The sequence below is a fragment of the Sarcophilus harrisii genome, chromosome 6, assembly GCF_902635505.1.
Source record: "Sarcophilus harrisii chromosome 6, mSarHar1.11, whole genome shotgun sequence".
Lineage (NCBI taxonomy): Eukaryota > Metazoa > Chordata > Mammalia > Dasyuromorphia > Dasyuridae > Sarcophilus > Sarcophilus harrisii.
The window spans coordinates 99,441,980-99,457,732 of NC_045431.1; the positions used below are offsets into that span (position 1 = coordinate 99,441,980).

The 15,753-nt window shown below is 34.7% G+C and overlaps 1 protein-coding gene across 2 annotated transcripts; it reads right to left on the bottom strand.

Moving 5' to 3' along the window:
* Positions 1 to 496: 496 nt before the first annotated feature.
* Positions 497 to 14,273, bottom strand: LOC100915703 (probable E3 ubiquitin-protein ligase TRIML1). 2 transcript variants are annotated; one of them, XM_023505869.2, is made up of 7 exons: positions 14,197 to 14,273; positions 7,718 to 8,138; positions 7,210 to 7,305; positions 6,479 to 6,709; positions 4,063 to 4,085; positions 3,809 to 3,912; positions 497 to 1,188 (listed from the first exon to the last, which is right to left on the bottom strand). In XM_023505869.2, exons 2-7 carry the CDS (start codon positions 8,132 to 8,134, stop codon positions 671 to 673), a joined length of 1,389 nt encoding a protein of 462 aa, XP_023361637.1. In that variant the 5' UTR covers positions 8,135 to 8,138; positions 14,197 to 14,273; the 3' UTR covers positions 497 to 670. The 2 variants fall into 2 exon arrangements, with proteins under 2 accessions (XP_023361637.1, XP_031798204.1); XM_031942344.1 differs by lacking the exon at positions 14,197 to 14,273 and adding an exon at positions 8,918 to 8,965.
* Positions 14,274 to 15,753: the final 1,480 nt, after the last annotated feature.

The window sequence follows — 15,753 nt, forward strand, 5'->3', positions numbered from 1 at the left end:
CCAAAGGAATCTGTAGATTTTTAAACTTCTTCTTCTTCTTTTTTTTTTGGTTTCTGTTTACTTTTGCACCATGACTAAAATAGAAATATGCTTTGTGTAACTGCAAATGCATAAGCTATAGCAAAATAGTCACCTTCTCAAAAAATGAGAGAAAACTTGAAATTCAGAGGAAAAAAGGAACAAAATTCAGCACTCAAAAATGATAGAAAATATATTTTAAAAATTCTTTTTACATGTAATTGAGAAAAATAAAAAAGAAAATACACTGAAGGATGAATATAATATATGTGTCTGTGTATAGAGATAATATGTGTACACATAAACAGGAGTCTATTTTAGAAATGTATAGTGTTAGTATATGATGTCCAATTCTATTTGACATAAGAAAATATTATGTTTCCCTTCATAGATTGGTTTTGGTATTCCTGGTGATATCAATTAAGTTTCAGTGAGGTGAGACACATAGGGTTTTGATACAAAATGAGATACATTAGAATTGTTACCAAATATAAAAAAGTTGGCCTTTATTATAATTGCTTTTGATAATACAGACTTTTATTAACAATTTCAACATGGAGTTTAAAAGAATAGAAAATCACTTTCAAAATCATTTCCAGTCACTTGTCATTGAGAGGTTCCCATAATAATTAGCATCAGTGACAGTCCTATACTAATTACTCTTGGGGCAGATAATGAGCGATCCAGGAATATTTTCTTGGTTATGAATGGAAATACAGAAGTAAGGGCGAAGAGGCCCTTGAAAAACTGTTTTTGGGGAACTATAGATATAGATTTCTTCTGTGGCATTGTAAAATGTTACATTTCCGTCTTCATAATCAAGAAAGATGCCCAACTTCTCAATTGCCTCACTCACAATATCGTCTCTCTCTGAAGCCCACATGAGGAAATTATCCTCAAATCTGAAGCCTTCTAGAGCAATTATATCTTCAACTAATATAGAGAGGTTTCCCCTTGTGCTAAGTGGATCTTGACAGACCCCCACTTCCCATTTTATATTATCCCCTAACTCCACTTCCCAGTAATGTCTGCCTGAAGTAAAGGTTTGGGCTCCCAATACACCAACACCACCATCTCTTTCATTGTTAGCGATACCACACTTGAGCTGTTTCAAATCTTCAGATACAATGAGATGAGGACCGACTGTTTCAGGATCGAGTGTTATATCCCCTAGAGAAAAGGGGGAAGAAGGGATAATTAGATTTGGTTTGCAGACCTTGGAGGTTAAAACAAAAACAAAAACTTTTTTTTGGATCCTGAACTATCTCACACTAAGGGATTTTAATCAAAATCTATGTGGGATTATGTAAGAACTCTCAAGGGGATTGACTTGCCTCTAACATATATACATGGCCTCTAACATATATACATTCCTGATATGTAAAATGAAGGTAGGATTCAAGCAAAGGAACTTTTGGACGCTTCCAGTTTTAAATCCAACATTCTGTGTTTGAAAGCATTTATTCATTATTTAAGAATTTAATATTAAACACTATTTCATAATTAAGACTGCAGTATTAAACACGTACAATGGTCAAGCAGAACATTAGGCATTAGAAAATAGATAGTATGTATTTGAATGAGATATTATATTGGCATGATAATTTATAGTGTGTACTAACACAGGTAGGGAGTATAAACATACAGCTTTTGGGGGAAACAACATTTTTGTAGAAAGACATTTTACAAAGACAAGGAAAAGGAAGTATTCACTTTTCAATTCTTCCATAGATCCCTTTCCTCAGGAATCTTTCCTTAGGAAAGAAGGAACTTGAGACCTATATAGATACATAATCAAGATAGTGAAAAATGCAGCACACTAAGCATCTAAAAACAGTTACAAATTTGGATGGTAGAAGAGATGAAGGGAAGAATATGCCCAAGAAAAGAGGTACATATGGAAAGATTAAGAAAAGAAGGAAGGAAAAGGGTGAGAGAGGGAAGATAAGATAGAGAAAGGGAGGAGAAGAGAAAAGCAGGTTTGCGGATCAGGAAGCCCCATATATGTGAAGACCTGGATAACTACTTGAAAACCCTTGAAGCAGAATTAGAGACAAATGGTTTGAAAATGATGACAAGGAAAGAAGGCATGTTGGAAGTTTGGTAAAGTGTTTAGAAGTATAAGAAATGATGAAAGGGGAAGAGACTTTAGGCAGTAGAATAATTTGATGGAATCTGAATAAAATTGAAGGTTTGTCAGTAATTCTAGGAATGATGGATTGAAAAGGGACAGATTAGAGCATCAAGAACATCAAGGAATACATTATAACAGTTCTATTGCTATTCCAATATAGCAAGCATTGAGGAATGGGGTGTTGCTGAAGGGCAATATTCCTTATTGAAATACTTGGGAGAAATATGTTACCTGACAATTCTAGAGATGAAATGTCATTCTATTACTCCATACCCAATTCCTTTGAAATATCTGCCTTCCTTAATCTGTCACCTCTACCATCTCTCTCTTGTTTTAGAGAAGGTGGAGTCTTCTTCCTTGCTTGGAGTTTTATCTCCTACAATTTTCTTTATCAAACAATTTATTTTCTATGACTCTGAGAGGAAATCCTGCCTTTTCTCAGGAATATTAAACTTTAGTCATCTAGTTCTATAAATTTCTTCTTTCCCCTAATCTTTAGGGAGAAAAAAACCTCATGAGTGAGCAATTTTGGTTAATCCCAAATTCCTTGTATAACCTCAGAACTGGATATAGAACATCTGAGAGAACTCAGGAACCTCAAGTTGGTTTCTTTTTAGACATGTTCACAAGCTACCAAAAAAGAAAACTAAGACAAGAGAAGAGGGACTGAGTACTAAAGAATTCTCAGTATAAAAAATGCCCACTACAGATTCTCCACCCCCTGCCCCCAATCATTAACCTTTTTCCCACCAGACTGAAAGGCAAAATTTTTGAAGAAGAAATGGACCTGCAACAGGAAATACCCAAACTTCATCCTTCCTAGATAACAAATCATCACAAAGATTAGTATGACATTAAAAAATATATGTAGAATTAGGAGAAATCTTAAAAGCCATTCTACAAAAGAGGAAATGGTGACATTTTTAATAAATAAGCTAATCAAAAGAGAAAAAATATAAAGTCAACAGTAATATTCAAATGAATAGACAATCACTTTTAACTAGACGGATAACCTTATATCTATTAATTAACAGATATATCTATTAATGGGCAAACATAATAAAACATAGATTAATTTAAGGTTAGTGGTGAAGTAAGACATTAGGCCAATGAATTTACTGCTTGTAAAGGTGTGAAATGGTGTGGTTATTTAGGAAAATAGTTGTAATAATGAATGAGACGAGTAGGATCCTTCAGGCTTGTGGAGATGTCAAACTGGAAAACTGAAAAACACATTACCAGTCATAAAGATAGCTCAATGGAACAGTGGATAGAGTAGCATATGGCATAGTCATAAAGCACCAGTTCTGGAATCAGGATGACCTAGATGAAAATTTGGCTTCAAAGCTTTACTAGCCATGTAATCTTGGGCAAGCCATTTAAACTTATCTGCCTTAGTTTCCTCTAGTTGATCAGGAGAAGAAAATGGCAAGTACTTCATTCATTTTGCCAAAACACTAGGGTCATAAAGTGAAAGATGCAACTGAAATGACTGAAGAAGTCAAATGAAAATAACAATGATTTGTATGGAACAGCAGAGACTGAGGGAAAGGTCATTTGTGCATGCTAGTACACACTGAGAAAATCCATTGCAAACAATATGGGAACTCCTAGGAATTTCCCAAATGTTAATTGGGACAGCTATGGAAGACTTACTGTAGTGTCTCAGGAGCATTTTTTTGAAGCCAGTGGTGCGGTACGTGGTCCAGATTTCAGGACCATCCTCCAGATCTGGTTCTTGATCTAACAACTCCTCAACTCTACAAATGAGAAACGTTTGGTTACATTTGTTCTACACAAAGCTTTATTATATTTCAGAAAAGTAAACCCCAATTAGCCATTTTAAAGAATCAGATTCCTTTGTATATTCTGTATTTTTTAACTTAGTTGACCACTGAACAGAAACTTACCCTTCCAATGAGCTTTTCACACCCTGAAGGGAGAAAATTTTAAAAAGAGAGATTTAGTGTTCTGTTATTTAGTCTATTTTTATAATGTTGTCTTTCTCAGAGCCCAGACACACCTCCCCACAAATTTGTCATGCGCTTGGAACTTTTTCTCATGGACATTACCATATTTTCATGATTTAAATCTGTACCACATTGTTTAGAACTAGCCTTTGCTTGTTTTCTGGTTGCTCTCATGCCTCTGCCTTACTCTTATAAATGGAGAAATGACTCCCTTTCAAGAGAAGTGCCACACTGCCCTGTTCTTCTCTCTCTCCACTGCACTAAAAATGTTTCTGATAGAATCAAACTTTTACGTACCCTCAATGATAAAAGAGCAAATGAATTAGTTGGAAAAGGTTTTGGAGTCTGGGAGACTGATAGTAACCCATTTTATGGTTGGTGTGAGTGAGAAATGTTGGTTTTGAAATCAAAGGGGCATGGTTTCATCTTCACAAAAATGAAATTTTAATAGAACTCAGAAGCTCAAATGAGTTTTGCTTCCAGAGGACTTTTGGTAATGAAATATTAACTGGCCAAATACTGATGTGCCAAAGCCCAAATCTAAGAAATAATCAACTCTCACCTAAACTAGAAAGGTAATGAGCTGGCTATTTATTGGGATAAAAATAAAATCCTAGAGTTAGAAAAGATCTTGGAGGTCATCTAAGTCAAGCCAACCCTAATATTTGAAGAGTGGTTATAGAACATTATGCAAATGGTCAGTCAGCCTCCTTTGTGAGACTTTCCATGGCAGAGAAATCATCACATAATTTGACAAGATTATTTTGGACAACACCTATGCAGAGTGATAGTATAGCTTCATATAGAACTTGGACATCAAAAAATTAAAACACAAGCTTAGACATTGCTTTTGATGCTCTCTTTGTGTAATTCTAGACATGCCTCTTACATGAAAGATTCCTAGACATGCCTCTTACATGAAAGATTATAAAATCTCTTAAGTTCTTCAAAGGATCACAGTGACCTACAAATAAGACATGTCAGAAACTCAAAAGCACAAAATTACTTAGAGCAATTATTTGATAATGATTGTTTTTTATACAACTCATTTGTTCTGGTTCTGCCCCCTAGTACTTAGAAAAACAAATCTAATCCTTAGTGATAAAGTCAAATACTTGACATCGTTCCTAATACTTCAATTTATAAACTGATGCTCTGGGATATTTCAATCCTCTCTCCCATTCAGAACATTTTCTTCTTGACTCATTTCATGTCCTCATTGTAATTCTCCAAATTTTGCACCATGAAGAGAAATCAAGCCTCTGGATTAATAATTCTCAAAAAATTTAAGCCACTTCACTGGAAATCTCCCAACCCAGGAGTGGAATCTCTTTTCAGCTTTGCCATCTAGAGCTAGTAGTTCCTCAGTTCCTTGGAGATATAGCTTATGCTGGCCACTTTTTTTTTCATTCATTTCTCCTTCAACTGCTTTGCTTTTCTCCTTCAAACTAATATATATTAAGTTTTTTTTTTCTTTTTGATCGACATTTCCAATAGGGTTGGCTTGGCTTAGATGACTTCTAAGATCTTTTCTAACTCTAGGATTCTATTTTTTTTCCCAATAAATAACCATTCCATTATCCTTCCAGTGGGGGATAGGTCAGGGCTGATGACTTCTTAGCTTCTTTGGGCTTTGGCATGACAATGCTTGGCCAGTTAATGCTTTATTACCAAAAGACCCTGGAAGCAAAACTCGGTTTGAGCTTCTGAGATCTATTAAAATTTCATATTTGTGAAGATGAGGCCATGCCCCTTTGATATCCTTTCAAATAAATTTTTTGCTGGTTGTCACTTTGGATTGTTTAATTCTCTTTACTATTATTTGCAGAGTCTAGTATAGTGCCTGACATATAATAGGCATTCTAGAAATGCTTAATTCATTGTCAATTTAAAAATAAATGTGCTCATGGCCAAATATCATGCTTTACTATAAGGAATTATAGAACTGCTAACCATTTTTTCTGAAAAAAGTTGTTAAAGACAATCTATTTGACCTCTTTTCATGAAAGCAATGGTGTCATACTATAAAGGTATGGAGTTAAAAGCAAGTTCAATCAATAACAAATTTAACATGAGACAAATATGAGATAGGTATTGGAAATTATAACAAACTTTGGCTTTAAAGTGTCTTATCCTTTTAGAATTCCTGTGCTATTCTGATTACTGAAAATTTACATCCAGCCAAACTCAAAAGAAAAGAAAAATACATTTGAAGAATCAAGTGGAAAGCCTGAACTGACCCATTCTATACCAATTGGTCATGATACCTTTGTCTTAGTGTTCTTTAGGTGTTTAGACAGGTAACTTTTGTTTATCATTTCTAAAGAAATAGAATATATCTTTTTTATCCACTCACCTTGATCAATTCTAATGGGTTCTTGTCCATTTTTTCCTGGATGTCTAAAATCTTTGTTTGAATAAGCTTTATTTGTTGTGAAAATTCGTCCTTTTTCTTCTCATTCTTTTCCTCTTTATCTCTGGTTTCCTGCTCCAATAATTGTAGGTGTAATCTTTTTTCATCCTCTAAGAACTCATGTATTTTCTTGTATTCATATTTAAGTGCTTGTTTAAAACAAAAAAAATTATCCTGTCCCAAGAAAAGATAGGATAAAGAAGTAAAAAGTCCATGATAGGAAAGGTGAATGGCAAACATTTGTGCTCTCTATTGAAAACTATTGGATAGTCAAAGAAGACCCATGAACTCTGGTGCTAGGCTCTTCTTTTTTACTACTAGGCCTGCATCTTCCATTTCAGGCCTTTTAAGGTACATTGTTTCTTGAAGGTCCTTTTCTTAGGGATTAGTTAACAATGGAAATGATAGAGAAAAATATTGCATAAAGGAAAAGTTTTCAAAATATGCCAGAGAACATTTTACCCCTCAAAATACCCATATACTTTCTAACCCTTGTTTCTTCATACATATATTTTCTTAGATCACATGAAAACCAAAGGTATTCTACTGGCATTGGATATCAGATTATTCATTTGTGAATGAGACAATACATTTCATCCTGAGAACATGAATATGAATCTGATCCTTTGCTAAAACATGATTTGCCTTTTCTTCAGAAAAAGATAGAAACTGACCATATAAGGGTCCGTTATCCTTTTCATTTTTTCCAGTATCATTCTAAATTCCTTTTCTTTTTTCTTCAAGATATTCCATTTCTCCTGGAGCATGACCTGCAAGAAAAGCAGAGTTGTGTCAAAACTATTTTCTTTAGACTAAGGAGATCCCCACATTTGAGAATAGTCAGCTAATAATAACTCAATTATATAGCATTTTAATTCTATCAAAGATCTGCTGTGGATTATCCATTGAATCTTGAGAATAACTGCAAGATCTTGGCATTATTATGATTTTCAGAATTTTACACATGATAAAAATGAAACAGAAGAATGTAGACTAATTTGACAATAGAATGTGAATTTGGTTTTGAAGCCATAGATAGATGTGGGGTCTTTAAGACTTCCCTTGGGCTCTATAAGTTGAACTGTGTGCCCAATATGGCAGTGTTAGCCACAAATGAGTCACAATATGGCCACAAAAAGAGGTGAATGAGGAAATATCATTTCTTCCAGGAGACACTCTTACCTTGTACTTGTCAATTGCTATGTCCATGGGAACCACTTGGTGATCTTTGTGCTCTGGGGCTAATGAGCAAGACTCACAGAGGAGTTTCTGGTCTTCCTCACAAAAGAGCATCTCCTTTTTCCCATGTTTATCACAGGTGGTCAGGTTCTCCAAGCTCTGTAGCAAATGATGTCTGCGTCTTTTGCGAGTGGTGGACAGTTGCTGTAGGTCCTTGTTGGGTATCAAATTGCTGATCTGGATGAGTTGTTTGCACTCTGGGCACGTTAATGTAGCATCAGCTCCCTCCATGCACTGGAGAAGACACTCTATACAGAAGCTATGGCCACATCTGGCAGTCACTGGGTCAGTGAAGTAGTCTAGGCAGAGGGAGCAAGTGGGTCCTGCCTTGAAGCTTTCAATTAAGTCTTTGGCAGCCATGTTCCTAGGTATAAGGAGAAAGAGTCAGTAAAAACTTTGACCAGGCCATTGTTCTGCTATCCAAGGCATCTGAAAACTTTTGTACAGATGGTGTTGCAGGGAGGAGGCAAGAGAGGATGCAACAGAGGTGGATCTATATCTATCACATATTTTGAGCAGGTCCGTCAGGGATCCCAAGTGTCCTACCTGTCTTCAGCTAGAACTAGGGACTCTTAAGAATCCTGGGAATCAGACACTAAGCCTTTCTTACAGATGGGCCTCATCCCTAGTCACCCTGAAGTAGCTAAAGAGCATAGGACCAGTTTGTCCCTAAGGCAGCTGAGCCCCCAGTGCTGAACCTGAACTCTTTCCTCCAAGGAAACTAAATGATAGGGATTCTCTTTACTATTTCTTCTTACTTTTTCTATATCCTTATCCCATATTTCAATATTACTGTCTTTTGAAGAAAATGTCATAACTTTCTCTTAAATATCACTGAAAACCTTTAGTTTGGTCAAACTTATGAATTTTTTTTGAGTAGTTTTAGAATAAGTGATTCATTTCAAAGGCTCAGGGGAATCATATTTCTGATAATTTAATATGGCAAGAAGAGAAGAAAAATCCCAAATCATTGTCTCCATCCAACTAACTTTCTCCTCAGTGAAAACTTTAAACTCAAATACATTTCTCTCTAGTCTCTCATTTTTTTCTCTTCTCCACCTTATCATTTCTTTCATGAACTGAGATGGAATCTGGAAAAAAAAATGTATGGAGAAATAAAATGTTTTTCCAAGAGAAGCTTACCTCTGATTCTGTACTTCAATATTCCTCTCAGGTTAATGTTCACTGTTTGTCTGGTGCTTTGGAAGCAAAAAATATAATACTGAATTTTTAAGGTTCTTTTATATGTCTTCCTTTGATTGGTTCCTCCTACTCTTTCCTTTACCTACAAAAGGTGAGAACTCTCTTTTTTATAGTGTTTCTGCTTTTGAACTGAGTTCTCTCCTTTGTTCTTTAGGGTGGTAATCAGGCACAATTCAAGACTCTTATCTGTGAATATCTAGAAACATGAATACCAAAACCTTAATTGAAAACTTCAAGGCAGAGCTCACTTGCTAGTGTCCACATTTAGGCCCTTGAAGTCACAGTTGTCTTGTTCCTCAAGAGCAAGCAAAATTTATCTCTGATTCCTTCCTTCTGAAACATTTCTCTCAGGACAGATAAAGCTAGTTCTTTCTACCTCTCTTAGGCAAAAATTTTTAGAATTATGTTTTAAATATCTTATTTTATCTATTCTTTCTTTTACTATGCCCAGGAAAGGTGAGAACTCTTGTATAAAGATAGTATTCCCTATTTCTGGCACAGGGCTGGATTCTTACCTTTTTTTTCCCCCACATTGGTTACAATTGTTTAATACTATTTACACCTTGGCTTTTGAAGGGAGGGATATCTTGCCCCTCATTTTATCAAAGCAATAGTCACTGAGATTATTGTTTATCAAAATTGTCTTTAAAATTTCTTTTTAATTTTTTTGTACTTAATGGATTTTTTTTCTGATTACATGTCAAGATAGTTTTAAATGTTATTTTTTCTTTCTTTTAAGCATTTTTAATGTGCATGTTCATACATGGACCAATTATTATAATATACGTGTACTCACTCAACAATATGCTAGAAATTTTGTACATTTGTTTTTAAAATTTTCAGTTCCAGATTTTCTCCCTTCCTCCCCAGTCCCACTCCTCCTTAAGAAGGCATATGTGGAGTAATGCAAAACATTTTCATAAAAGACATATTGTGAAAGAAAACATAGATCCCTTCCTCACAAAAAAGTAAAAAAAAAAAGTAAGTTTCAATCTGTATTTAGATATTATCAGTTTTTTTCTCTAGGTGTGGATAGTATTTTTCATTATGAGTCCTTCAGAATAGAGATCATTGCATTGCTGAGAACAGCAAAGTTATTCACAGCTGATCATCCCAGAACATTGCTATTACATTGCATGAAGTACATTTCACTTTGCTTGAGTAAGTGAAGGACTTTCCAGGTTTTTGTGTGAACATTCTGCTCATCATTCTCTTTACTATTTCCCCTTAGTTTCTCTTCTTCCTATTCTATACTTCAAGATCACCATCTTCTGAAGAAAACATCATAAGTTTCTCTTAAATATTACTGAAAATTTCTGGTTTGGTCAAACATGACTTTTTTGAGTAGTTTGGGAATAACTAATATAATTTCAAAGATTCAGGACAACCACATTTCTGATCAATATGGTAAGAAGCCAAGAAAAATCCTAAGTCATTGTCCCTGTGACTAGAATTATAATATTCCATCATAATCACAGACCACAATTTATTCACCCATTCCTCAATTGATAGACAGGTCCTCAATTTCTCATTCTTTGACCTGAGAAAAGAATTACTATAAATATTTTAGTATATATAGGTTATCTTTCCTTTTCTTTAAAATCTCTTTTGGGAGTCGTGCTTAATAGTAGTATTGCTACGCCAAAGGATATGTGTAAAGGTGGAACTCTGGAGAAGTAAACTTGAAAGGTGTTAACTCAGTGGAATTTATGAGATGATGATGGTTCTTTAGTTCACATATATACTTAATACTTAGTATGGAGATGTAATGGTTCTCTAGTTCACACATATTCAGTATACTGAATATAGTTTTTATTTAAATACCCTATTGTAATTTACAATAGGGTATTTAAATAAAAAGGGACAAAGTCAGACTGGGGAAGGGGGAGAGACTGTCAGACTGTCAGACTGCTGGAGTTAAACTGAGTTAACTGTGTTAAACTGAGTCTGGGTCAGACTATGACAGACTCAAACTATGAAGGAGACAGTAAAGACTCTGGACTCTATTCTTGTCCATCTTTCTGGTGACTATCCTGCTGAAACCAAGGCCTGTCCAGAGGACCTCCAGGCTAGCCCAAATATTACATACAGATATGTATGATTTTATAGCTTTTGGGGCATTTTTTGTATGTTTTGATTATTTATCAATTGGGGAATGGCTCTTATTATTTTTCTTTTAAAAAATGTTTATTAAAAAAAGAATAGAAGAAAAAGTAGATAAAACAAAACAACAGAACAGAGCATTGTCATGTGCCCAGCAGAACTTCAGGGAGGATTCCAAATATATAATAAATTTCCAGTTTTCAAAAAAAAGATATAAAATAGTAGAAGAAATTCTATTTATTAGTGTCCATCTTTCCTTCACTGCCTTTTAGGTTTTTTTTTTTGTTGTTGTTGTTGTTCTCTGCTATGTATTTTTTACTTTATTCTTTTCCCCCCTTTCATCCCTTACTTCCTTCCTTTAGGCTATATTTAATTGTACACACACACACACACACACACACGTACATACATACATCTATATACACACATATATACGCATTCACACTCATCTGCAGACCCTCCCCCATATATGTATATCTATTCTATATACACCCATGTATAGGTAACATATAATATCTATATATACTCACATTTACTTATATGCAAATATGTATCTAAAACAAAATTATACTGATATAAAATGTAGATTTCTCACTTGATTAGATCTTTAATTTTGACTTTGTCCGAGATCAGCGATTACTAGGTCTAATTTTATTTCTGTTAAATTCTACTCCTGATCCTTTTTGCAATATTTGTGTATATCTCATCTTCCCTATGATTGCTAACCCTTCTGCTTTTAATTATCTTGTCTTGCTATTATTACTTAACCTCTCCCCACCTATGGATCCCTTCCTTGTCTACTTCTCTCACCCTTTGCTTCCTCTTCCTCCCATCCTTCCCCCTTTGTTTCTTTATAGATTTTGAAAGGTGCTATACCTTTTATGGTACATACATACTATTGCCTATGTAACCCATTTCCAATGTGAGTAATTTATCAGAACTATGAGCCCTCTTCTCCCCTCTAATACCTCTGTGTCTATTCTTCCTCTGCAACTCATTTGTGTAAATCTTTTTTTTAAGTTACCCAATTACTGATGCCAGTCTTAAACTTATGTCATACATTACCACATAAAAAACACAAAAAATTTGTCCATATCAAGTTACTTGAAATTAATCTTGGATTTTGGTTCTTATATATTAAATTTTGTATTGAGTTCAGGTTTGGTTGAAAGTCCAGAAATCTTCAAGTTTGTTGAATGTCCACTTTTCAAATATTATCGATATTTTTTATTTATGGATATTATTTTGATTATGGATAATTTTGTTTGATATTATGTTTTTGGCCATAGGTCTAATTCTTTTGATTGCTGATATATATGATTTCAGGCCTTGCAGTCTTTTATTGTGACTGCTGAGAAGTCTTGTATAATTCTAACTATAGCTCCAGAATATCTGAATTGTTTTTTTCTTGTTTCTTGCAAAATTTTCTCTTTGACTTGGGGTTTTCCAAAATTTGACAATAATATTACTATGTGTTTTTGATAAAGGATCTCTTTGAGGCGATGAGCAGTGGATTTTCTCTTCCTACTTTCCCCTGTTCACTATAGGATAGTTTTTTTGAATTATTTCTTGTATTATTGTGTCAAGTTTCTTTTTTTGGTTACAGCTTTCAGGTAGTCCAATTATTCTTATAGTTTCTCTTTTTGATCTGTTCTCTAGGTCTGTTGTTTTTATTACAAGATGTTTAACATTCTGCTATATTTTTTCATTTTTTAAATATTGTTTTGTTATTTCTTGATCCCTTGTACTTCACTGGCTTCCCAATTCTAATTTTCAGAGTTATTTTCATCTTTAAGATTCTGTACCTCTTTGGTTAACTTTTCCCTCCCCCCTCTAATTTTCTTGTTTTTCTTGTATGGCTTTTATTTATTTATAAAGTTTTTCCTCAATGTCTCTCATTTAATTTTAAAATTCTTTTTTGAGTTCTTCTATAAATTCTCTTTGGGTAGGGAGCCATTTAACATTACTTTTTGCAATAAAAGATGCTTTTTTTCCTTTTTTTTTTTTTTTTTAAACTTCACTATCCTCCCCTGAAGAACTTTTCCCATAGTAAGCTTCTATAGTTGAGGTCTTTCTTCTTTGCTAGTTCATTTTTTTTTTTTTAAATGAGAAGTGTTAGTGTAAGCTTCTGTAATCATGAAGGGTGGGAAGGATGTGCCTTCACTTCAGTTCTCCCCTGTGACTTGGAATGCCAAACCAAGAGTTTCCCCCCTCCTGCAAGCGCCTGCAAGACTTCTCAGCGTCCCTGCTCCCGCCTCTGCGCCCACTTGTTCCCTCTTCACCAGGACCTTGCAGGGCAGCTGAGCCTGCTGTTCCTGATTAGCCAAAGTTCCCTCATTCTTAGACTCAGAGCTCCAGATTCCACAAACACCTGGGGAGGTGAGAGTTTCTGTGGTTCCTGCTGAGGCTTCAGCCGCACCCTGCTCTCCCCCCACCCCACTTGGTGTTTTTGTAGAGCTAGTCCAGAGGTATCTGCACTTCACACGGGTTAATCCCAGCCCAAGGTCCTTCTTTGGATCTTCTTGGGTTGTGCCTGAAGGATCCCTGTTCTATCCCAAGTCTTCCTAATTTTTCAACAACCTATTTTTGCTGCAAGATACAAATTTATTCTATTTGCTGAGGAACTCTGGAGAACCTGAGATTTACCAACCTACGCCACCACCTTCCCAGAACTTCCCTGTCTTATTTTATTTTTAAATAAATTTGACTCAATTCCTGTATGTTTGAAAAATGAGTCTTTTACCAGAGAAACTTAAAACTTCTTTCTTATTGCTATTGCTAACTGTATTTCCTCCCTGTTTATTCTGCCTTCACTCTCATTTCTCCCTTCCCTTCTTTCCCTCCACTGTGAATTTTTTCTTGACTCTTTTATATGAGATAATTTGTCCCATTCTACGTTTCTCTTTCCCTTTCTCCCAGTATATTTCTTTCTCATCCTTTAATTTTATTTTTTACATATAATTCCTTCACATACAATTCACACAGTCTGTGGTGCTCCCCCTTCTCCTTCTCCCTTTCTTTCTCCCTCTCCCTTTCTCTCTCCCTCTCAACTGCCCTAATGATTAGAAAATTCTATAAAGTTACAAGTATCATTTTCTCGTGTAAGAATTAAATACCTTATTGTGGCGGTGGAATGGGGTCTGGGTTCTTCCTTTTCCCCTTCTCCTTTACTCTCCCCTTTCCCTTCTTCTTCTTCCTCTTCCTGTTCCTCCTCTTCCTGTCCCTCCTCTTTTTACTGATTTCTCCCTTATGATTCTCTTGAGTCTTGTATTTTAAAGTGAAACGTTCTATTAACTCTGGTCTTTTCATCATGAATGCTTGAAAATGCTCTAGTTTATTTAAAAGCCACCTAATCCCCTGAAGGATTATACTCAAAGCTGATTCTTAGTTGTAATCCTAGCTCTACTGCTCTCTGGATTATCATATTCCAAACCCTCTGATCCTTTATTATAGAACTCGCTAAATCTCCTGTTATCTTGATTGTGACTCCACTACACTAAACAATTCAAATTGTTTCTTTCTGGGTTATTTTCTCCTTGACTCTTTGACCCATTTGGTTATAATATTCCTGAAAGTTTTAATTGAGATCTTTTTCAGGAAATAACTGGTGGATTTTTTCAATTTGTAATTTACCTTCTGGTCCTGGAACATCAAGACAGTTTACCTTGATAATTTCTTGAAAGATGATGTATCTTTCAAGATCACATTGCTCTTGTTCCTTTTTTGATCCTGGTTTTAAAGTTGGCCTATTTTCTAGGTCAGTTGTTTTTTTGTTTTTGTTTTTAATGAAATATTTCATATATTTTTAAAAAATCATTCTTTTGGTTTTATTTTGTATTATTTTATTTTTTGGAGTTTTCATAAAGTCAGTAGCTTCCATTTGCTCAGTTTTAATTTTCAGGAAATTATTTTCCTCAATGAGCTTTTGTAACTTCTTTCCCATTTGATCAATTTTCCTTTTAAGATATTCTTCTCCTCATTAGCTTTTTGTATTTCCTTTTGCATCACTCTCAATTCTATTCCTAACTTAATTTCTATCTTTCTTACTTGATCTTCAAAATTACTTTTCAGTTCTTCCATAGCTGGACACTAATTCTTATTTTTCTTGGAGGCTTTGGATGTAGGAGTTTTGATTTTGTTATCTTCTTTTGAGTGTGTATTCTGATCTTCCTTGTCACCATAGTAACTGTGGTCAGAACCTTTTTCAGTTGTGTGTTAATTTTCTCAACTTATTACTTAGCTTTTAACTCTTTGTTAAAGTGAGGCTCTCTTTCCAAGGTGGAAGGTGTGCTTTTCTAAGTTTCAGGGGTTTTGTGCAGCTGTTTTCAGAAATTCTTCTAGGATTTTCTGCCTTGGAACTGTGAGGAGTATCACCTGACCTTGTAAATTGCCTCTGGCTTGAGAATTGTTCTACTTTGTGTTTTAGTGTGTTCTGATGCTCTAAAATTTGTCAAAAATTATCTATCTATCTATCTATATACTTTGAAAATAAAAAGTTCAAATAAATAAATTTACTGAATTAAAAAATAAATAAAATAAAATCAAATCATCATTTCTCTAAGCACAGTAGAATTCCATCCCAATCTTATGCCACAACTTGTTTTAACTATTCCCCAATTAATGGGCTTCCCTGCAATTTTCAGTTTTTTGCTGCCACAAGGAGAGTTACTATG